The following is a 24,310-nucleotide window of genomic DNA, read 5'->3' on the forward strand; positions in this document are numbered from 1 at the left end:
TTAACTAAACTATGTTCTAGTGATTACAAGTTTAAACCTTCGAATAAGATAGCTTTATTTGTATGAATCGAATGATGTTATGAACATCATTACTACCTCAATTTCCTTGGATAAACCTACTAGAAATGAGAAAAATAGAGCTAGCTTCAAAGGATCCTTGGATGGCTTGAAAGTTCTTGAAGCAGAATCATGACACGAAAACAATTTCAAGTAAGATTTCCACTCGAAATAAGATTGTTATAGTTATAGAAATTGAATTAAAGTTTGAATATGATTATTACCTTGTATTAGAAAGATAACCTACTGTAAGTAACATAGGTTTCTTGATCTTGGATGATTACTTGGAATGGATTTAGAAAACTTGGAAGTAAACTTACAATCTTGGAAGTATTCTTAATTTTATGAAACTACAACTTTTGGAATTTATGAAGAACACTTAGAACTTGAAGATAGAACTTGAGAGAGATCAATTAGATGAAGAAAATTGAAGAATGAAAGTTTTTGTAGGTGTTTTTGGTCGTTGGTGTATGGATTAGATATAAAGGATATGTAATTTTGTTTTCATGTAAATAAGTCATGAATGATTACTCATATTTTTGTAATTTTATGAGATATTTCATGCTAGTTGCCAAATGATGGTTCCCACATGTGTTAGGTGACTCACATGGGCTACTAAGAGCTAATAATTGGAGTGTATATACCAATAGTACATACATCTAAAATCTGTGTATTGTACGAGTACGAATACGGGTGCATACGAGTAGAATTGTTGATGAAACTGAACGAGGATGTAATTGTAAGCATTTTTGTTAAGTAGAAGTATTTTGATAAGTGTCTTGAAGTCTTTCAAAAGTGTATGAATACATATTAAAACACTACATGTATATACATTTTAACTGAGTCGTTAAGTCATCGTTAGTCGTTACATGTAAATGTTGTTTTGAAACCTTTAGGTTAACGATCTTGTTGAATGTTGTTAACCCATTGTTTATTATAACAAATGAGATGTAAAATTTTTATATTATCATGATATTATGATATATAATATATCTTAGTATGATATATATACAGTTAAATGTCGTTACAACGATAATCGTTATATATATGTCTCGTTTCGAAATCATTAAGTTAGTAGTCTTATTTTTACATATGTATTTCATTGTTAATACACTTAATAATATATTTACTTATAATTTAACATAATTAACCAAGTGTATCAATATCTTAATATGATTCATATGTACCTAGTAAGACGTTGTTATAACGATAATCGTTATATATATAGTTTTCGAGTTTCTTAAATTAATAGTCTCATTTTTATGTATATAACTCATTGTTAAAATACCTAATGAGATACATACTTATAATAAAATCATTTTAACTATATATATAACCATATATATATGTCATCGTATAGTTTTTACAAGTTTTTAATGTTCGTGAATTACCGGTCAACTTGGGTGGTCAATTGTCTATATGAAACCTATTTCAATTAATCAAGTCTTAACAAGTTTGATTGCTTAACATGTTGGAAACACTTAATCATGTAAATAACAATTTCATTTAATATATATATAAACATGGAAAAGTTCGGGTCACTACATAAGATCCCGAGGAAGAAACAGCGACCACTACGCCTGCTTAAATTTCGGGACGAAATTTATTTTAAGGAGTTGGTAATGTAATAATCCGTCTTTTTTCGTTTACTTTCCGTTTAATTTTATTTAAAGTCCGTTATTTAATTATAACATTACCCGGTAATTTGCGTTTTTAAAATATTTCGTTTAGATAATTCACGCACTCGTATTTAAACTTGAGGGACCAAAGTTGTCAAGTGGGCAAAGTCATGACTAGGTCAACTAGTCAACTTCCTCCTCCACCACTCATTCATCACCTCCCACTTTTGATACTTCCATCTTTTTTTGCTCTCAACACCTCAATCAAAGGATCATCATCCATTTCCAATCTAGCAAGCGTTCTTCAAACCAAATTACATATTTGGAATCCTTGCAACTTCCTCTTCGATTCCATACCAACTTCATCTAGATTGGGTAACTTTCTAAAAATACTAAATTTCTTGATCTTGATCTTTTAAACTTAAAAGTGTGTTAATTAGTGTCTATGGCTCAAGTCTAACATGAATATGTGATTTATATGCTTGTTCTTGTCATTTTGATGTAACTAGCTTAAACTTGAAAAGTGACTTGATAAATCTTGAGATTTGGTTGATCATATGTTGTTAGATATTAAAAGTGCATGTATTAAATGTGTTACTAGTATCACTTTTACAATTTGGCATGTAGGTTGACTTGGAAAAGCCTCATTAACATGATTAAGGATTTTATGATTGTTAGTTAGGGTTTGGTAGACTTAAATATGAACTTTTGATGCATTGAATGCTATGAAATGTCATTGGTAAGTGTTTAGTTGTACTGTATGCGTAATTAGCTATGAAACGGCGTATTATATGTGTGCATTTAATTCCCAAATCATCAATGTGCATTTATGAACTTGAAGCATTTATGATGAACATTTAATGTGGATTTGGTTGTTGTAAATGATGTTTTTGTTTGATGAAATGTGCTTAGTTGTTTTCCTCGTCAAAATACCTTTCAACGATATAAGATACATGTTTTAAGTGTTTTCGGTTCACAATTTATGTTTGATTGAACTTTGGTTCGTACACTTATGAAATTTCAGCAAAGCAGAATTTGTATACCAATTTGGACGCCATCCCAATCTTTGGACGCCGTCCAGTCCTTCATTGCTGGATGCCGTCCAGCCATTTTGGACGCCGTCCAAATGAACTGCAGAATTCTGATCAACTTGGTCGTTTAGCGTTTAATTCTAACTATGCTACGCACCTCCGATTAACATGTAACTTGTTCTAACATGCTCATATATAATTATATAACCCAGAAAAATTGTCCGAGACCCGACCCGAACGTGTTGACTTTTTCGTTGACTTTGACTTGACCAAAGTTGACTTTTATTCAAACTTAACCGAATACTTATGCAATCGTTCTAACGTGCTTTTATACTTGTATCTTGCATGAAACTTGACAATTTGACTCACATGCTATATTAATCGAGTCGTAACGAGCCATAGGACTAATTGAACAACTTTAACTGACTTTATACTTTACCGATATTGATACAACCTATTGTTTAGGTCAAGACTAGCATTCGTTCTTACACACGTTAACTTTGTGAAGTATATTTATTCTCGTGCACTCAAGGTGAGATCATAGTCCCACCTTTTCAACAACTTTTACTCTTTAACTATGGGATGAGAAACATATACCTATCATACTTTTATGCTTTGAACACAAGTACGAAAACAAACATTCCACGTGTGAGTTAGAACAAAAGGCCTCAATTCAATTATCATTAGTTACACTTGCAGGGTGTAAACATGAACTTATGTTGTGTGGATCCATACGGGCTTGACAAGCCCTCATTCGGACGGTTCGCTACCGTTAGCGGATGAAATATATTTTCGAGTATATAGTGTAGGTTCTAACACTATGATAACGGGTACGTGAACAGTTAAGTCTTGATAATTGGGTGCTCCACAAACGAATAACAACTTTGGAATGTAAACGATTTAGATAATCAATGTTATGGAAATACAAAATCTTGTGGTTCAAAAACAACGTTTACTAATACACCTATGATTTCACCAACGTTTTTCGTTGACAGTTTTCTATATGTTTTCTCAGGTCTTTGAACGCTAGATGATATATGCTTCCGCAAATTATTTTGATACTTGCTTAGATGTCAAGTATGCATGCATACATGGAGCGTCTTTTGACTTTACTTAAATTGTGTCTCATAGGTTTCAATTGTACTTAAAACGTTGTAACATGTTTAGTCGTTGAACTACTTTGTAAACTTTAAAACATCTTCACATTTGAAATGAATGCGACATATTTTGGTGAAACGTTGTTTTAAAAACTTATGACCACGTAACGGGACCTAAGTAGACGGCGCCGTCAATGACGATTTTGTCGGGTCGCTACATTTTTAAGCACTCAAAGAATAATCTTGCTAAACAAGTTTCAAATAAGAAGTGGATACCCATACCATTTTCAACACCAAGATCCACTTCCTTTTCAAAACCAACTAAGTACTCTTCATCTGAGCTACTTAAACTTAAGCCGAGATCCGTTTCCCTGGCAATGTCAAAAGATTTTCAATCATCATTGATTCCACAAAATCAACTTTCTAAAGATACGCAGTGTATCAAACCCAAGTGGAATTCAATGTCCATAAGTCAGATCGACAATGCCTATAAGTGGTATTCAAATTTGACTTTCAAAAAAGGATTTGAACTCAAAAGGGTTCTTGGACACAACGGTTCAAGACCCGAACTTAACCCGCTGACACCTGAATGTCCTCACAAGCATGTCCCACTCGTAACCTCAGATGACCTGATGTGTTGTTTGAACCTATCTTACCTCCAACTTTGCCCAAATCCATAACTATTGGTACATATACTTCAGTAGTTGTAGGCGAATCACTCTCCGTTGAAAAAGACTCATGTGCCTAGGGGGAGCAATGAGACCCGCAATGAAATGACGGTTATCAAAATCTGAAATGTCAAAATTTTGTTAGGGGGAGAAAGGGGGAATGTTGATTCCCATATAGATCATGATGGTTCTCATAATAGATCTGTATGGGACCCGCACTTCAAAGAAGGTTTTCACCCAAACCTTATACGGTGTATGCACACATTTCAGTGTATGCCCCGCGTCTCAAATGTCTCCCTTTCTTTAAAAATATTTCAATAGAGAAACGTCAAAAATTTTTTAGGGGGAGAAGGAGGAAATGATGGTTCCCATAGAGATCATGATGGTTCCCATAATAGATCTCTATGGGACCCGCAAACCAAAGAAGGTTTTATCCAAAACCTTATATCGTGTATGCTCATATTTTAGTGTATGCACTGCTCCGTAATTGTCTTCCAGTCTTTCTCTCAAAAACGCTTCAGTGGTAATGTCAAAAAAATTTTAGGGGGAGAAGGGGGGAATGATGGTTCCCATATAGATCTGTATGGAACCAGCACGTCAAAGAAGGTTTTATCCAAAACCTTAAATGGACAAGCAAAGAAGGTTTTCACCAAAACCTTATATGGCCCGCGTCTCAACTGCCTTACAACCTTTCTCATCAAAACCTATATTTTTCTGTGTAGCAAATTGTCAAAATATGTTTTAATTCCAAATAAATCATATTTTGAGGGAGGAGAAAAAGACCAAGAAAATAAAGGTTTTATCAAAATATGACACGTCACATATTGAGGGGGAGGATAAAAGGATCAAAACCAACATGAGTTCCATCCAAAATGGCTTCTATATAATTCTGTGTAGAACCCGCATCTCAAAGCGGTGTCAAACACACTTCAAAGTGGTGTTAAACATCAAAACGGCTTTTACACAAATAGTGTAAAACCCATATTTTCACACATAACTCTCCCAATAAACCAAAGCTAAAATGTGCAACTATCAAGGGGGAGTTTAAAGATTCAAATGTCGATAATGACAGAGGATGTGTCCTAGTGACTGCCTCAGGAGGATGTGTATAGATGGCTGCCTCAAATAAAATAGTCATCAAATGACGGAGGATGTGTATTAGTGACTGCCTCAGGAGGATGTGTCTAGATGACTGCCTCACATGTGGTATAACCCAACAACTTGATGCAAATTAAGTGTTTGGAGTCTCGAACTGCTGAAGGGGTTTCGAAAAACCATGAAGAGGAACCCTGCGTATCGGCCAGAAATCCTCTATCAACACCTTATTTTAGAAGGTGGGACCTCAAACAGGGTCCAGAGGTCAGACTTATCTTGATGAGGGAGATCTGTCTAGTTCAACGGAGAGGCAATATGAAAATACTTAGGCTTACCTTGGTAGATTTATCAGACCTCCAGAAGGATGATCACCTTAACGATCAGTCAGCCTTTAAGCCTGATAACACACACTCCTTAGAGAGTGCAAAAACTGAAAGAGATGTGTCACCTCATGAAATATCAATGACTTCAGGACGCGATGTAACATCTTCCTATATTACATTGATTTCTATTGACACCAATGCGGTGTTAGGTACAGTTGGAAGACTTGGTATAACCAAGAGCGGCATAGTCGCACAAAAGTCCCATGATACTTTAATCATGGAGGTGGATAGCTTGCTAACGCCGACTGGAACTTCGATGACCAGTCATCCTCAACATCCACCGAGGTTAAACTTGTACCTACCAATACCAGCGAGGTCCCTATATCCGGAAACAGTTTTAGTTTCAGGAAAAACTTGTCTAGTGTAACAACTAGCATGCCTGATTTAAACCTGTCTAGTATAACAACTAGCTTGATTTTTACAAAACCAAAAAACGTTTTCTAAAGATCCTGTTTTCCCTGAGGATCAAACTTTTACCTTAACCTCCTTGTTTCTTACTAGCAGGTACACATTCCCTCTCTAATGATAATCATATATGTTCTCTCTGCTATTTTGCGATGAACACGGGATGCCATATTCATTCTACACGTGCTGAACACGGTACACCATATTCATCATGCGGGGAGAATGAAACATGAGTAAAAAACAAACCAATCACGATCATGAAAAAGATGACTCAACATTTGAGGGGAGCAAAAGAACTTTACAAAAGATCATTTCAAGCTACTTTCAATTCACAAAGATGGTCAAAAGTCAAAGATCAAGACCTCGTCGCCCGAACCAAAGAGGAAGACAAAACAAATCAATCATAACACTCCCAAATCAGTTCATCCTATATGCAAGTTCGTGTTCAAAGCTGATAGCATCAAAAGCTTCATAGCTTTAAACCAAAATCAACGCCCAGAAGAAGGTTGCACAAGAAACTTCAAGAGAATGATCAAGGGAGGGTTACATCTGTTGAAAACTCCATGCAAAGGACTAATGGTTGACAATCAAGAAGAAGACTATTGACAAAGGGAAGACTGTTGACAATCAACACTATTTTAAAAACCCCATGTCAAGGGGGAGATTGTTGACAATGAATATTGTCTATTATATGTGGCATGTGGTTTTAGTGTTGCTAATGTAATAGGTAGTTTACTTATTATGTTATTAGTTAGTTTTAATGTAATAGTAACTAGGTAATAGTTAACTAGCTAGTTTACCATGGTAATTATGTTTAATTACCACCTTTGTAACTAAAGGAGGTTGCTAGTATATAAAGCAACCTCCCACCCATTTTATCACTAGTTGAGATATATCACAAGTTTCATCTTTCACACATATTCTCTCAACCTTATCATCATAATACTTGTTCTTAACATCTAAACCCACTTACACTAACAAAACCGATCGACCTTAGCTAGATTTAGGGCTAACAGTAAGCATTACGTCTTTCAATCTGTTTGTAGACCTATTAGTAAAGGTGACGATGTAGATTCGGATCCCGACACTAAGACTAAAAATTTTTGGTTCGTACTTAACAACAGCTCCTAGCTTGATAAATACAAGGAGTAAGTGTTTATTCCCCCTCATATTTTATTTGTAAGTTATATATTTGATGATTATACTAATATATCGAATATTTGCAGTGACTTTACAAATGAAATGCGGAGAGCCAATATGGAAATAGAGTTTTCGGGTTGGTTCAAACACAAGGTAAACTCGTTGGCCTGCATCACCCTTTATAAGTAATGATTTTCTTATCTTGTCTAACCTCGTCTTTTCGTAGATCAAGTCTTTGTGAATAAATGACAAATCTCAAGTTAGTGATGAGTTACTTGCTTTGGCACATGGACCAATACATGTAACATCTTACACCGCTTGCATATGTAACGGTGTGAGGTTTGTGGTTCAAAGTCGAGATTTATGCCGAAAAACGCAGAACAGTGGAATTTCATCTCCTGGTGGTCCTGGGGGAACACTTTATTATGGTGTGTTGGAAGAAATTCTGGAGCTTAATTATTTATTTAGGTCCAATAATGTTTTTTTTTTATTATTTCGCTACAAATGGTTCAAAACCGTCGACAATAAATGTGTCACAAACAATAACATAACCACCATTAATACTCAACAAGAATGGTATAAAGACAATCAATACATCCTTGCAACACAAGAAAATCTAGTCTTTTACCTTGATGACCCGATTAAAAGAAGAGGTCAGCAAAGAAAGTATTGGAAGGTTGTTCAAGAAGTACACTAGCGAAACACATGGGATCGAGATTTCTTCGTTGGAGATAACGAGTTGGATCTTTTCAATGGCAGCACTTTGTCAGATATTCGTTTGTCTTCTAACTTGGAAGAAGTCGTTCAAACAAATTTGAGAAGAAACGAATCAACGGTGGTTGAAGCAGACATCCGTGCCACAGTTGATCTTAATGTCGAGGGGAGCTACTATGAAGACAACGATTTCGATGAAGATTTAGACGACGATATAGTCAATGTTGTAGAGACAATGCAGTCAACCAAGTAGTCAACGATGAAGACGACGATAATGACGATGATTTAGAGATTGAATTTGAGGAGGAAGATTTAGAGACATATGTGCCCGTTGGTGACAACTCTCGGACCTTTAATTACATTTTGGGTACTACTTTAAATGGGATACCACTATATTATCCTAATTGGAACGATGTACCCGAACATTTTAAGCTTACAATAATCCCAAAAACTGAGGTTAAATACGTTTAAATTTATAATTGTATACGTACAATCATATATATATATATATATATATATATATATATATATATATATATATATATATATATATATATATATATATATATATATATATATATATATTGTTGACTTAACTATTTCTCATAATTATGTAGCGGTTCTTCAACTTAAGGCCGCATCTTGAAGGTCCCGATGGTGATATGGTTCGAAATAGTATAAACCAAGCTTGCGGTAAATTATACCGGGACAAAAAATATAAGTTCAAAAAGAAGTTTTGGAGCAAAAAAGGAGAAAACAACAACCCGCCACCCGGATGCAAATTAACCCAAGCTGATTGGAATCTCTATAAAGAGATGATTGGAAGTGAACAACACCAAAGAAGGTTCGAAGCAAATATTGAATGTCATTCAAATCAAACCGTCAAAAGTCACCAAGGCCGAAAGTCATTCGCTCAAAATCGATATGAGCATGTAAGTTAGTATAATTTTAATTTGGATAATATATACATACTTGCATATATATATATATATATATATATATATATATATATATATATATATATATATATATATATATATATATATATATATATATATATATATATATATATATATATATATATATATATATATATATATATATATATATATATATATACGTACTTATATATATGTACAAATTAGTAAAAAAAATATGTACATATTTATCAATATCATATATTTACAGCGTAACCGGAAAACAAACGAGCAAGAGAGCTTAATCGAAGGCTATAAGCGGAACAATACAGATGACTGTGGAAATTGGTATATACCTTCCGAGGAAACCGAACGCATTATGTAAGTAATTATAATCACTAGCTCGTTAATTTGTATAATAAACACATATCATTTTCAAGTTTTTAGTGGTGGTTATTCTTGCGTTTTAACTATGAAGAATGACATGGTACGGATGCGTAATGAGCAAGGTGGAGCACAAAATCCAATGAGTGAACCAAAAATCATGCGAGATGTCTTAGGTCATCGGTATGGATGGGAACGTGGTGTTGGTCCAAGTTTTGCACGAAGGTCGGTTGATTCGTGTACTTCCACCCAAACAAGTCAACGAATGTTCACGGATGATGAATATAATCGTAGGTGGGCCGCGGACCGGGAAAGGTTAAAACTCGAGGTGGCGAATGAAGTCACGAAATCGATGTCAAAAACTATTAAAAAAACTATGCGCGATTTCTTCATGAACAACTTGGGTTTTGGCTGCGGAAAGGGAGGAAAGGGAAAAGAAAAGGTTCCGGTGGAGATGCAAAGTAGTGAGGAGGAGGAGGAGGATCAAACTATGGATTCGGATGACGACATGGCAATGTAATCAAAACAATTTGTTAACGTTTATGTAATAACTAAAACTTAAATTCGTAGGATGTTATGTAATAACTTGAATTGTTAACCTTTCCTTAATTTTCGTTTAATCGTATTTTTAGTTGTTAATGTGATGTTATTGGTGTTATGTATGCTGGAAAATTGGTTACAATCAGGTTGCGAAGAAACGCCCGAATTACCGGGTGAGAAATTGTAAAACGGCAATTTCCAGTTCAGCTACTGGAGCATTAGCGGCGATGCGTCGCCTCGAATAGTGGTACAATTGCTTTCAGCAGAATCCAGTAATGCGGCGAGGAGTCGTCGCAATTAGCCTATACCAGTAACGACGATGTGGGTCCCACTGTCACTCGCCGCAAATGTATCGCCGCAAATAAATTTCCTTTTTTTCTTTTTGATTTTTTTAAACCAAGGTGGGTCCCACTCAAAATCGTCGCAACTAACCGTCGCTAAAGACCTATTACGGCGAACGTTTGGAGTCGTTCTTATTGCGGCGATACATCACCGCAAAAGGGCTTTAGCAACGAGCCGTACAACCAATTGCGGCGAGATTAGGTGCCTCAAATGGGCCTGTTTGTTGTAGTGATCTGATTAGGACACGTGTACAATGATTTAACAGAATCTAACTAACTTTAACTCCATGTACAGCTTTCCCTTTCCTCTTTGCTGGTTGATAATCACTAGTCCATTTGGATGGGTCATTTGATCTTTTGATCTTTTGGGTCTGCACTTATTGTCTAATGAGTTGACTTCATTTTTTTGACAGACTTTCAGTCTTAATGATTGTTTTTAATGGTTTTAAGAAAAGAATATGTTGATTGGATGTTTAGGGTCAGTAATCATTATGGATTAGTTGTAATTACCACCATTTTAGCTGTTAATCACTTTGATATGTTCTTGTTTAGCCTTAATTTTCAAGGAGATAAACCATGGATGAATCAACTAGCTGCTGTTGCTTGCCTTTCTTTAGCATCAAAAGTAGAAGAAATTCAAGCACCTCTTCTTATGGACTTACAAGTATGTGTTTATTCTGTTTAAATGTTTGTTCAAATGTTTGTGAAATGTCAATGTACCTAAGTAGTTTTGTTACTAATGTAGAGTTATTTTATCCGGTGGAAGGAACAAATTTTGTGTTTGAATCAAAGACTATAATGAAAATGGAACTTTTGGTGCTTTCTTCTCTTCAATGGAAAATGAATGCAGTAACTCCACTTTCATTTTCAGTTACATTATGAGAAGGCTTGGTTTAATCACTCATAATCGATATTCGAGATCGTTACAATGTGTGAAAGACTTGTTCTTGCTGTTATTAATGGTAAGCTTGTGTTAATATTAATAATAATGTTACACATATCATTTTTCTTTTTCTTTTTCTTTTTTTTTTTCCTATCAATTTGCTTGCATAGATAGATGCTAAAATCATTTTTGTATAATTTGTGAATCTGCTGGTACTGATTGAAATAAATAGAATAATGTTTTCACTTTATTTCTAATATATGGTCTTTTGTACTCCAAATTTTTTTATTATAACAAACAACCTTTCAAAAGTCATAATTGAAATTGTCCATTTTAATGGCTGATCTTTGTAGCATTATTTCAGATTCAAGGTTTTTGGATTATCTTCCATCTTTAATGGCTGCTGCTACAATGTATCTTGTGATCCAAGAATTTGATTCGAACAAAGCATTCGATTATAAACATCGACTTAAACCTTTTCTTAAAATCAACGAGGTTCGTTCTATACTAATTTTGGTATTTGTTTTTTTTTTTTTTTTTTTACTTTCCGTTATATTTTACATATTAAACTTTGGTCAACTAGTTGAAAAATATATTAAAACCTGAAGTTTGTGTGAAATTGTGACAGGAAAAATTAGAAAATTGTTGTGAATATATCATGGAAGTATCGGATAATATCAATTATTTCATACCTCAGAAGCGAAATTACAATTATGCCCCTGGTAGTCCAAATGGTGTAATTGATTCGTATTTCAGCAGTGATAATAACTCTAGTGATTCATGGGCAGTATCATCTTAGTATGGTTATGGTTTTCGGTATTTATTTGCCAATATATGGTGTTAAGGTGCAACTAAATCACTAATCAATAAGTAGTAGGAGCTTGATTGATTCTTGCCATCTCAACATTCTTTTTAGTGAATTTGAGTTTGTTGTAGTAAGAACTGTTAAACGTATCCTATTACTAAAAGGCCTTTGACCGTCTGTCATATTACAACCTATATACCCTAACTAAATATACAGTATGAAATATGGTTGTTTCCTAGTCATATTACGAATACTTATAGTTATGCACTACTACTAAATAATAATTATAATAACCTCTGTTTATTTTAACTACTATATTACAATTATCATCTCACAAAAAAATAACTTGAACGATGTATCTTGAGAGGATCATCTTGTTCCCATTTTAAGTGTAGTATGCTACTTACTATTTGGTCGACGAGTTGCATAAACATACATTCAGATCAGGCAAAACTCAACAACACGAATACAACATAACGTGTCTAGAATACAACATTATTATAATTTTATAACCATGCATGATAAAAGTATTACTACTATGTATTGAAATACAAGTAGAAGTATATGATGAGTAGGTAAGGGACTTGATAATGGAAGCAAGCAGGGGAAAACAGAGCAGAACAGAAATGAGACTGAAGTTTGCTGCCTTCTTTGGATTGGTATTACAACAGTGATGAGTAAAAGCAGCTTTCTTTACCCCTACAATTCAGTTAGTGTAAAACCAATCACATCTTGAAATAATGACATTTAGTTGGTCTTTCATCATTTTGTGATGTTAGATCATATGCTCCAGTTAAATAATACCCACCATTGATATTGATATATTGATTGATATACCAATTATATGGTCTACATAAAAAAAAATTTATATGTTTTTACAATAAGCAATACTTTGATGCGTTTGACTTCATGTAGTACAACTTAATTACCTTGGCAGATATATTACTAGAGAGCCAATCAAGGCCTTCATAGAGTCCTTCACCAGATGTGGCACATGTACTCTGTATATACCTGTTTTCATTCAATTCAACTACTCATTAACCAAGTTCTATTGACTCAATTATTTAAAAATCACATTAAATATTTTGGGTAAAAAGCTAAAATTTAATATGAAATGATCTATTATGATGATCATGTATAGCTTACCAACGACGATGGCGTAGCGAATGGAGACCAAGTTTATCAGTGATTTCAGAAACCTTCATAGCATTCGGAAGATCTTGTTTATTAGCAAACACAAGTATTGTAGCTTCGCGAAGCGCATCCTAGAATAAACATATATGTTTAGGTATTTAATCATATAGTGAATAAACATATATGTTTAGGTATTTAATCATATAGTTAAAATGATTAATGTTCTAATGGATATAAAAAGAATTAAGGTAACATGTGACATCATAACCTCATTGAGCATACGGTGAAGCTCATCTCTAGCTTCTGTAATTCTATCTCGATCGTTGCTATCAACAACATATATAAGTCCTTGTGTGTTTTGAAAGTAGTGCCTCCATAACGGTCGAATCTTCAAATAAAATACGTCGTTAAATAGATTAAAAGCCATGAAAATTATTCGTAACCAACTACTAAGTTCTTGTTCGGTTACAAGATTATGTGTAGGTACCTTGTCTTGTCCTCCCACATCCCATACTGTAAAGCTAACATCCTTGTACTCCACGGTCTCAACGTTAAAACCTGGTTTTATTGTCAAGTTAACAATAATTAAATTAAGAAAAATGATTAACAAAACCATCCGGGCATAGCTTGGATGGCCACTGAGTTGCCCTAGCTGGCAGCCCACCCAGGTTCGAATCCGAGTTCCGCCTCGTTCGTTCAAAAAGGGAGGTTGACCATGAGGGGTGCCTTCATAGGCAATTCACCCGGTAGCGGGTCTGGCGCTCAGCGGGCTCGTTCCCCCAGGTTTACCCTCTGTGGGGGAGTCCAAAGGATTCGTTCGTAGGGGGTTCCTGAGTCACAAAAAAAAAAAAAAAAAAAAAAAAAAAAAAAAAAAATGATTAACAAGCTAATCATATATGATATGTAGAGGGGTTAATTAAGCTACCGATTGTTGGAATAGTAGTAACGATTTCTCCTAGTTTAAGCTTGTAAAGAATGGTGGTTTTGCCAGCAGCGTCGAGTCCTACCATCAAAATCCGCATTTCTTTCTTCGCAAACAACATTTTTACTAATCTTGATATCGCCATGCCCATTTTTTCTTGATACAACCAATTAAGAAACCAAATCAAGTTTTGGTTTACTTTAAGAAAGATATAGAATATAGAATTTGTTTTTTTTTTTTTTTTCTAATCAAATGTACGTTTAAAATGGTTGATATTTAATCAATTGTTTTGAGAATAAAGGAGTAGAGAATTGGATTCCAATGGGAATCAGATGTTATGAACGAGTGACTATAACAGGATGGAACCAAATTTTTAAGTTCCACTTTTTCAAAAATACATTTTCTTATAAAACTCATAAGAGTGATCCCAATGGAGACACTACTCCATCATGTGCCACGTCAGCGCCACATCAGCACTTTCTTCGCAGGACTAAATTCAAGACTAAACACTCCCAACCATGACACTCCTTTCTTCCCTTAATTAGTTAAATGTACAAGTTTAAGAAGCAAAAAATACCACATTTTAAGCCCTTCCTTCCGTCCTCAAATATGATGAAAAAGGACGCTCAGCAGCACGGAATGGTGGGCGAATACCTGGGCGGGACCTGGGCGAATTTGCTGCCATCGGCTTCCTTGTGGACTATAGCCTGGGCGGAGGGAGTATTTACTCCGTTGGGAGCAACCTAATAAGATCCCTTTTTGATTGCTATTCTACAAACAATTCAGGGATGCCACAAAGATTTTTTTTTTTTTTTTTATAAGCTAATAACTATTAGCTGTATCTTATATTAGCTATATCTTATCTATAAATAAAAGATTATGATAGAATTTGTAAGAGATTGTAATCCCTGAAAATCAGGATGTTAGTTAGGCTACATCGTGTATATATGCATACGATAGTGATCAATGAAAGACATCAATTTTACCTTCTATTATGGTATCAGCAGCCTAATACCGTGCAAATTACCTCTTAAATCAATATTCTCTTATTCTTCTGCAATCATCGATACTCACCTTCTGTATCTTCTTTATCTCTTAAACATGTCAACCGATCCTCTCAAACTTGCTGCTCAACCCATCCACTAAATCCAACACTCTATTCCCTTCAAATTGGATCTGGATACTAGAAAATACAATTCATGGTCCAAACAGTTTAAAATCCATTTTCGTGCACATGACGTCCTTGATCACCTTACTTCTGAAACACCACAAGCCTCTTTATCCAAAGGCAAAGACACAGAATTCATCACCCCTGAACTATGGGCTCGTCATGATGCTATTGTGATACAATGGATATATGCCACTTTTTCACTCGACCTGATGAACACAATAATGGAACCAGATGCCGCCGCAAAGAAAACATGGGATCGACTAAAGAGCATGTTTCACGACAACAAACACTCTCGAGCCCTAACTCTGGAAAATCAATTCGTCAACACCAAACTAGACAATTTTCACAACATGTCTACCTACTGTCAAGAACTTAAGATGATTGCAGATCAATTAGCTGATGTCGACTCAAAGGTAGAACCTCATCGATTGGTTTTACAGTTGGTGATTGGCCTCAACGATAACTATGCCCAAATTCGAACTCACATCAATCAAATGGATAAATTACCTACCTTTTATGATGCTTGGTCAAAACTGATCCTCGAAGAATCACTTAGAAATTGTCAGGCTACAATGAGCAGTTCCAACAAAAACAGCACCGCGTTGATTTCTACACCTGAAAATCAGGAAAATCGAACACAGGGTCTTAGTGATCGAGACAATACCGCTTACAATTGAGGGTCATCGGGTTATCGCGGACGTGGTCGTTCCGGAAATCGAGGTGGACGAAGTGGAAGAGGACGCAACATGTACCCTAATTTTGGTAACACTGGTTCACATGTGTCTTCCCCTCAGTCTTATAGCAGATGAAATCAACCTCACAATTGGACGTCACCCAACAATATTGGGCCGCACACCTAATTGGGCCCAAAAATCTTTTCATCAACCATGGACTAATAATTCATTCCCATGCCCATACCCTACTACCCCATGGAATCAGCCCAATATGCCTTCTGGTCTGCTAGTTTATTGGGCCCACACCCACAAGCCTAGTTTGCCTCGAACAGCTCCATGGCCTCTTACTCTCCTACTGACATCGATCAAGAACTATACACAATGTCACTCAACCCGTCAGATGATCATCGGTACATGAATAGTGGCGCTTCATCACACATGACTGGTTATCGAGGTATTCTCTCTCCCTATTTTAATTTGAGCACTCCGAAACAAATTATCGTTGGAAATGGAGATACACTTCTTATTCGTGGAATTGGAACACTCTACTACCATTTACAAATAAACCTATTCTTTTAAAAAATGTTCTTCATGCTCCTAATTTAATTAAAAATCTCATTTCTGTTCTCCATTTAACTACTGATAATTATCTTGCCATAACATTTGATCTATTTGGTTTCACTATTAAGGATTTCAGGATAGACATTCAACTCATGAGATGTAATAGCACGGGGGTCCTTTATCCACTCAGTTCTTCCACTTTTCAACAACTCATGTCTCCCACCTCTCTTGCGGCATTTTCTTCCGACATTTGGCACCATCGTCTTGGACACCCTGGCGCCAACATCTTACCATTTCTTAGAAATAAGTCGGTTAAAAGTTCATGTAAAAAAACTCATCATTTTGTGAGTCTTGCATTCTTGGCAAACATATTAAATTATCGTTTTATGATTCTACTTCTCTTACTATGTCCCCATTTGAAATAATTCACAGTGAATTTGGACTTCACCTATTTTAAGTTCTGCAGGACATAAGTACAATGTTTTTTTTTCTTAGATGATTATTCTAACTTCTTATGGACTTTTCCCATTGTATAAAAATCACAAGTTGTTGACATCTTTACATCCTTCCATACATATATTCACACTCAATTTTCGATCAACATTAAAACAATTCAATGCGATAACGGTACAAAACATAAAAATTCCAATTTCCATAGTTTTTGCAAATAAAATGGTATTGCATTCCGGTTCTCGTGTCATCACACCTCTCCAGAAAATGGGAAAGTGGAAAGAAAAATCAATCAATAATATCATTCTCACAATCCTATTTCACTCTTACACTACACCTAATTTCTGGTATCACGTCCTCTCCATGGCCACATATGTAACGACCCTACAAAATCGCCATTGACGGTGTCGTCAACTTAGGTCCCGTTACGTGGTCATAGTCCCTAAATGAGACGCGTTTGACCAAAATTATGTCGCATTCATTTGAAACGTGTAAGACTTGCAAAGTTTTAAGTAAACCAAACGGTTCGACAACATGTATAAGTTTACAAAAGTTAAGTATAAATGAAAAACTTGCGACATAATATAAGTTGAAAATCACGATTGCTATAAATAGTGTAAGTACGTATGCTTTAAGTTTGAATCCAAAGGTGCTATCACTAGCGTATGCATGTATGCTTGACCCCAAGCAAGTAATCAAAGTGTGCGGAAGCATGTATCAAGTAGCCAAGTATGAACCTGAGAAACATATAGAAAACTGTCAACGAAAAACGTTAGTGAAATCATAGGTGTATTTGTAACGTTGTTTTTGAACCACAAGATTTAGTATAAGTTGATTATCCAAATCGTTTGCATTCCAAAGTTGTTGTACGTTTGCGAGCACCCAATTATCAAGACTTAACTGTTTTGTACCCTGTTACGTAGTGTTAGAACATACACTATACCCGAAAATATATTCCATCCACTAACGGTAGCGAACCGTCCGAATGAGGGCGCGTCAAGCCCGTATGGATCCACACAACATAAGTTCACGTTTACAGCCTACAAGTGTAACTAATGATAATTGAATTGAGGCTTTTTGTTCTAACTCGCTGTGGAATGTTTGTTTTCGTACTTGTATTCAAAGTATAAAAGTATGATACGTATATGTTTCTCATCCCATAATTTAAAAAGTTGTTGAAAAGGTGGGAATATGATCTCACCGTAGTTGCATGCCAAAGTACTTGTAATTAAACGTTGTGCAATGAAAGTTGCTTAGTCTTGACCTAAACAAGTAAGTTGTATCAATACCGAGTAAGACACAAGGTCGGTCGAAATGTGTTCAATTAGTCCTATGGCTCGTTACGACTCGAATATATAGCATGTGAGTCACGTTGTCAAGTTTCATGCAAGAATCAAGTATAAAAGAAGATTAGAACGATTGCATAAGTTTTTGGTTAAGTTTGACTAAATATCAAACTTGGTCAAAGTCAAAGTCAACGCTGTCGGGTCGGGTATCCGACAATTTTTCTTCAATTAGTAGTCATATATAAACATGTTGGCCAAGTTTCATGTTAATCGGAGTTGCGAGTAAGCGGGGGTGAAAACGTGAAATCACAAAGTGATTTTGGACAGCCATTTCAGCATTTCCAGAGCACTGCTCTGCGATCGCGAGGGTCTGTGTGTGTGGGGCTCCTCGATCGCGAAGCTTCAGTTTCCAGGAGCTGAAGTTGCTGAATTCTTATATGCACGAATCCAACTTCAAACAATCACAACTAATGAACCGTAAACATTTAAAACACGTGTCTTATATCGTTGGAAAGGTAATTTAACGAGTAATACAACTAAACACATTTCATCAATCAAATTCATCATTTACAATAACATAAACCTCATCGAATGATCATTATTTAACTTTTCAAGCTCAAAAATGCAAATGGTGATTCGGAAATCCAATTTACACATATGCTGTTTCGAAGGTAATTAAACATACATTGCAACTAAACACTTACTAACAACATTTCATAGCATTCAATGCATCAAAATTCATATTCAAGGTTACTAAACCCTAACCAAAAATCATGAATTCAACAATTTTGTTAATGAAGTTTTTCTAAATCAACCTACATATCAAAACGAAGCTAATGATGCTAGTAACACATTTAATACATGAGCTTTAACATTTAACAACATTAAATCACCCAAAACACAAGATTAAACAAACCCTTTTTCAAGTTCATGCTAGTTTATGCAAAATAGCAAGATCGAGCAAATAAATCACATATTCATGTTAGACTCGAGCCATAGACACTAATTAACACACTTTTAAGTTTAAAGGTCTAATTTATGAAAATTAGAGATTTTGAAAAGCTTACCCCAAGCTATGAAATTGGTACCAAAACGTAGAGGATGAAGAGAGGATTTCAAAAGTACGATTTATTTTGATGTTTGCTTCCTTGAAATGATTTAGATGATGATTCTTTGTATTGTGAGTTTGAGAGAAATAGTGAAAGTATTAAGAAAAAGAAAGAGGGAGGTGGATAATGAATGGTGGGGAAGGGAGGTGGTGACTAGTTCAACTATTTACCACTTTGGTCAAATGGCGTATTTAGTCCCTCGAGTTTAAAAGCGGGTGTGTGAATTAACCGAACGAAATATTTTAAATATGCTAGAGTAAACGAGAGATGTTATAATTAAATAACGGAAATATTAAAACGCTAATCAACGGATGATACGAATCTAGATAACGAAATATATTAAAAAAAGACGGGCGTTAAAATAATTTAACGGAAAATGGCGGGTTATTACAACATACTTACAAAACATCATCCCCACTAAATTACTAAACTAACTTTCTCCAACTCACATACTCTACAAACGCCAACCAAAATACGACCATCTACGAGTATTCAGATGTCTTTAATTGCTACCCTCTTATTCCCGCCACCACTATCAACAAACTACAACCTGGCTAAACCCCATGTGTATTCCTAGGTTATTCAGCCACACATCGTGGTTACATATGTTACGGCTTTCGCTCTTGATAAATCATCCTTTCTAGACATGTTGTTTCTAACGAAACCATATTTGCTTTCTTTAACCCACAACCATCACAATCTGAGCACTGTGAATTTCTCCACTCTCCTTTGTCGATTCTTCCACTCGCAAACCTAACATCACTTATACTCCTGGGCCAATCCTACCCTTCGGCCCAATCACAAAGTTCAACCCAACCCGCTCATAAAGAATCTTCGCCCTCTAGCTCCACAAATAATATGCCACTTCAATCTCACTCACCTAATGTTTCTTATGGGCTCTCCCAGTCAGCCCAATCGACACCATCACCTCAACACACCCGAATGGACTGTTTCTGAGTTAGTCTATATATGCACGTGAAATTGTAGAACGAGCAGGTATGACATCTTGCAAACCATCCAAAACACCGGTCGACACCAAGTCCAAACTTTTTTTAAAACACGGACAACCGTTGTGACAACCGTCACCTTTTCCTTCCTGAAATGACTAAAATGCCCCTAGGGTTTTCTGTGCAATAAATGATTAGAGTTTTATTTGATCATAATTAATAAATGATGACTAAATATCTAACCCTAATAATTAATTTACGATATTAATACCATATGAATTTATATGAATATAAATATAACTTAGTATTAATAGAATAAATAAAAGTATATAACTGATAATGTACTTTTGATAAATAAGTATTAAGTGTATTTAAAATATTGTGACATTTTTATAAAATACAAAAGTATTAAACCAACATTTATATATATATATATATATATATATATATATATATATATATATATATATATATATATATATATATATATTTTGGTCTTTAAATAAGTAAAAAAAGGTAAATACAAATAAATAAAATAACAAACAATATTCTAGAATGTCTAATAATTAAATTAAGTAAAAAAAATTTATATACCCATGGCTGGTCGAATTTAAAGAAAATAAATTAATTAATTAAAAATAGAATAAATGTATAAAAGGAAATAGAATTATATTTAAATTACAATTACTTCTTCTCCAAGATTTTCACCCTATAAATACCAAACCAAGTCACAATTTTTTTCATAAATTCCCGGAGTCCTCTTAAACTGTAATAAATTTTGTAAGTCTTCATTCTTTTTCTTTTTAATTTTTTTAATTAATTTCTTTATTTTCTAGCCAATTTTGATTATTATTTTTAATAAATAATAAACGAATTAATTAAATTATGATTTATACATGATAAATACTATTAAGTATTATGAGGTCTGAGAAAAATAATTTTTTGAATTTATAACTCATTTATATATATATATATATATATATATATATGTGTGTGTGTGTGTGTGTGTGTGTGTGTGTGTGTGTGTGTGTGTGTGTGTGTGTGTGTGTGTGAATCGATATATGTATATATGTACAAAAAATAGAATTAAATAGCTATAATCTATATAAACCTATAAAAACAATTTTCCCAGGTCCTACTAATGTTATAAAGATGATCTAAGTCAAAAACTTTATTTTTGTGATGTACTATACATTTATTTTAATTATATATATCGGTTAGGGTTTATATAAGCAAAAATCAATAAAAAATAGAAAATGAATTCAAAAATTGAAACAAACATTTTCTTAACTTCTTTTTGATGTAAAAAGTTTTTAGAATCAAAAACTTAATTTATTTACTATTTTTCATAATTATTATGTATTTAGTGTTGAAATCAATATACATATATGTAAAATATAGTATTAATTCATATAAAATTATAAGAACAGTGGATTTTGCATGAAAATTAGTTGGAACAGTAAAGGGATGTGTAAAAATAATTTTTGTAAGTTTTGGAGTATTTTTGATAATTATATTCGAGTTATATGGTTAAACAATGCAAAATTCGTAATAAATATTTTTAACAGAGAATAATATATATATATATATATATATATATATATATATATATATATATATATATATATATATATATATATATATATATATATATATATATATATATATATATATATATATATATATATATAATTTTACCGAATAAATACAAGATAAATACCAAATAAATATAGGATGAAGATAAATAATTTTTATAAAATTCTTATAAAGTTATATTAACTGTAAAAGGTCTGAAAAATTTATTATCTTATTTATTTAATATTTATTTGATTAATTATGAATTTTGAGTAATCTATAAGTATACACGATATATGTATAAATATTATATATAATAAATAATTATTATATCAAAGATATATAATTAATAATAAACATTAATATAATATATTAAATAATAATAACTTATATAATTTAGTATATAATAATTTAATAATATATATATATATATATATATATATATATATATATATATATATATATATATATATATATATATATATATATATATATATATATATATATATATATATATATATATATAACTAATACAATTAATGTATAATACTAATTAAACAATTAAATATAATATATAATATATTATATATGTATAACAATAATACTTATATACTATTTTAAAATCATAAAAGAAAGTAGTTATATATGTAATTAATAATTAAATACTTAATATATCATAACTATTAATATATAATACTAATTAATTAATATATATATAATAAAAACAATTAAATAATATTTATATATTATATAATACTTATTTTACATATAACATGTATTAAATGTATGTACAAGTAATCTATTAAGTGTTGTATTCCTATACACACATACAACTAGTGAATACTATAATCATAACGATAAACATACAACTTATACAAACTTCACCGCTACTTACGGTCGTAAGAGAATGATGTCTAGGTTGCCATTATGGGATAAGGTTGTGGATCTCGAATGTCATGACTTAGTTTCTGATCAAGAGTCCTTGCCCCCGGATACATCTGGTCATTCCGGACTTATCTGATAGCATCGAGGTTTGCGTAAGTTGTACAAGGTCTAAACTTGATTATGGTAGACACACAAACACTTGTGAAACACTCTTAAGTTCATTTAGGATTTTCATTGTCATTTGGACAATTTCTGATTAAGTCTATATATCTCTAGGTTGAAGGCCTGGTCATATACTCTAGTTCTTTTCATTCGTGGTGTCACACCCCCAAATAGGGCTTGGGGTATTTGTGACTAATTATATCAAATCACAGTTGTATAAATGAGAACGACTCTATATGAGACGTTTTATTGAGTTTTGCAGTGGAAGATAAATAGATTACATTGTATTTAGAGCATTAAATGTCTTTAATTGATATGATATGTAATGAAGACTCCAAGCATAGCAAGCAATCATCATCAAAGTAGCAGATATACAGCGGAAGCAATATTTAAGTACCTGATAATAAACATGCTTTAAAAAGTCAACACTAGGTTGAGTGAGTTCATAGGTTTGTCATAAATAATGATTTCAGTAATAGATCACAAGATTTAATAAAAGACGATATATCATGTATATCAAAAGTATGCCATGAGCGTATAATATCAAAACTAAATGATTTTACCCCGTAACAATACATATGTAATTGTCGAGATCATTATTATACCACCAATTGACCTGAGGTCAAGAGTGCGGGACGTTACTCCCAATAGCACTATTTATAATAATTCCGTTTGCCTCTTCAATATCTAGCAATTAATGATATTACAAAGCAGGGATTTGTATGTTTCAAATGAACACAATAAAAATACTCATGTTGGTCGCATAATAGTTTGTACTTGTGTCTATCATTTATAAAAATAGTACATGTATTCTCAGCCCAAAAATATAGATAAAAAGGGAGCAAATGAAACTCACGATACGATACGATAGTTTGTAGTAAATAAGCATATGACGGCACTGAACAAGTGCAGAGTTGTCCTCGAAATCACGAACCTATATCAAGTATATATATTAACACATATACTCGTAATTGAATGAGTTTCTATATTGTATCTTAAATTATGTATCTTATATATTTAATTTGTGTATACAAAAATGATTAATATTTATATGGTTATGTTAATATATATATACATATATATTTGATTAGTATTATATTAAAAATACCTAACTTGTTATATTTGAATATTTATATAAAAATTGTTAATGTGATTATTACATACTTTTATGTAATATTACCTATGAATATATACATAATATTTATTTGGTAAAATACTATTAATAATAGTATATAAAAGTTGTATTTAATGATAATATTAATGATAGTATTTATGATAATATTAATAATCTTAATATTTAGGAAATGATACTAATACTAATATTTATGAAAATAATAATAAGTTGTTTTGCTTTC

At 33.1% G+C, this 24,310-nt stretch overlaps 3 protein-coding genes across 4 annotated transcripts; 2 read left to right on the forward strand and 1 right to left on the reverse strand.

The window, feature by feature from the left end:
• Window positions 1-10,830: 10,830 nt before the first annotated feature.
• LOC139850715 (cyclin-D3-2-like) lies at window positions 10,831-12,073 on the forward strand. The gene is given in 6 exon segments (XM_071840270.1): window positions 10,831-11,055; window positions 11,139-11,250; window positions 11,253-11,318; window positions 11,321-11,353; window positions 11,639-11,769; window positions 11,903-12,073. Coding segments are annotated over 6 exon segments (738 nt in total).
• Window positions 12,074-12,363: 290 nt separating this feature from the next.
• LOC139848390 (ADP-ribosylation factor 2-B-like) lies at window positions 12,364-14,373 on the reverse strand. 2 transcript variants are annotated; one of them, XM_071838126.1, is made up of 6 exons: window positions 14,139-14,373; window positions 13,701-13,771; window positions 13,482-13,601; window positions 13,226-13,344; window positions 13,009-13,090; window positions 12,364-12,778 (listed from the first exon to the last, which is right to left on the reverse strand). In XM_071838126.1, exons 1-6 carry the CDS (start codon window positions 14,284-14,286, stop codon window positions 12,773-12,775), a joined length of 546 nt encoding a protein of 181 aa, XP_071694227.1. In that variant the 5' UTR covers window positions 14,287-14,373; the 3' UTR covers window positions 12,364-12,772. The 2 variants fall into 2 exon arrangements, with proteins under 2 accessions (XP_071694227.1, XP_071694226.1); XM_071838125.1 differs by having other exon boundaries at window positions 12,364-12,928.
• Window positions 14,374-14,744: 371 nt separating this feature from the next.
• Window positions 14,745-15,983, forward strand: LOC139849002 (uncharacterized). Its single transcript, XM_071838679.1, has 2 exons — window positions 14,745-14,855; window positions 15,348-15,983. Exons 1-2 carry the CDS (start codon window positions 14,745-14,747, stop codon window positions 15,981-15,983), a joined length of 747 nt encoding a protein of 248 aa, XP_071694780.1.
• The last annotated feature ends 8,327 nt before the right edge of the window (window positions 15,984-24,310 follow it).

Source organism: Rutidosis leptorrhynchoides, chromosome 5 (assembly GCF_046630445.1).
Source record: "Rutidosis leptorrhynchoides isolate AG116_Rl617_1_P2 chromosome 5, CSIRO_AGI_Rlap_v1, whole genome shotgun sequence".
Taxonomy (NCBI): domain Eukaryota; kingdom Viridiplantae; phylum Streptophyta; class Magnoliopsida; order Asterales; family Asteraceae; genus Rutidosis; species Rutidosis leptorrhynchoides.

What these genes read in the sequence shown, in the direction of transcription:
- LOC139848390 (XM_071838125.1), bottom strand. Translation starts at nt 14,286, where the DNA reads ATGGGCATGGCGATATCAAGATTAGTAAAAATGTTGTTTGCGAAGAAA. An exon ending in TACTACTATTCCAACAATCG is followed by an intron (nt 13,772 to 14,138) that starts GTAGCTTAATTA and finishes CAATAAAACCAG; the next exon opens with GTTTTAACGTTGAGACCGTG. An exon ending in ATGTGGGAGGACAAGACAAG is followed by an intron (nt 13,602 to 13,700) that starts GTACCTACACAT and finishes TTTTATTTGAAG; the next exon opens with ATTCGACCGTTATGGAGGCA.
- LOC139849002 (XM_071838679.1), top strand. Translation starts at nt 14,745, where the DNA reads ATGATGAAAAAGGACGCTCAGCAGCACGGAATGGTGGGCGAATACCTG. An exon ending in CTATAGCCTGGGCGGAGGGA is followed by an intron (nt 14,856 to 15,347) that starts GTATTTACTCCG and finishes TGGTCCAAACAG; the next exon opens with TTTAAAATCCATTTTCGTGC.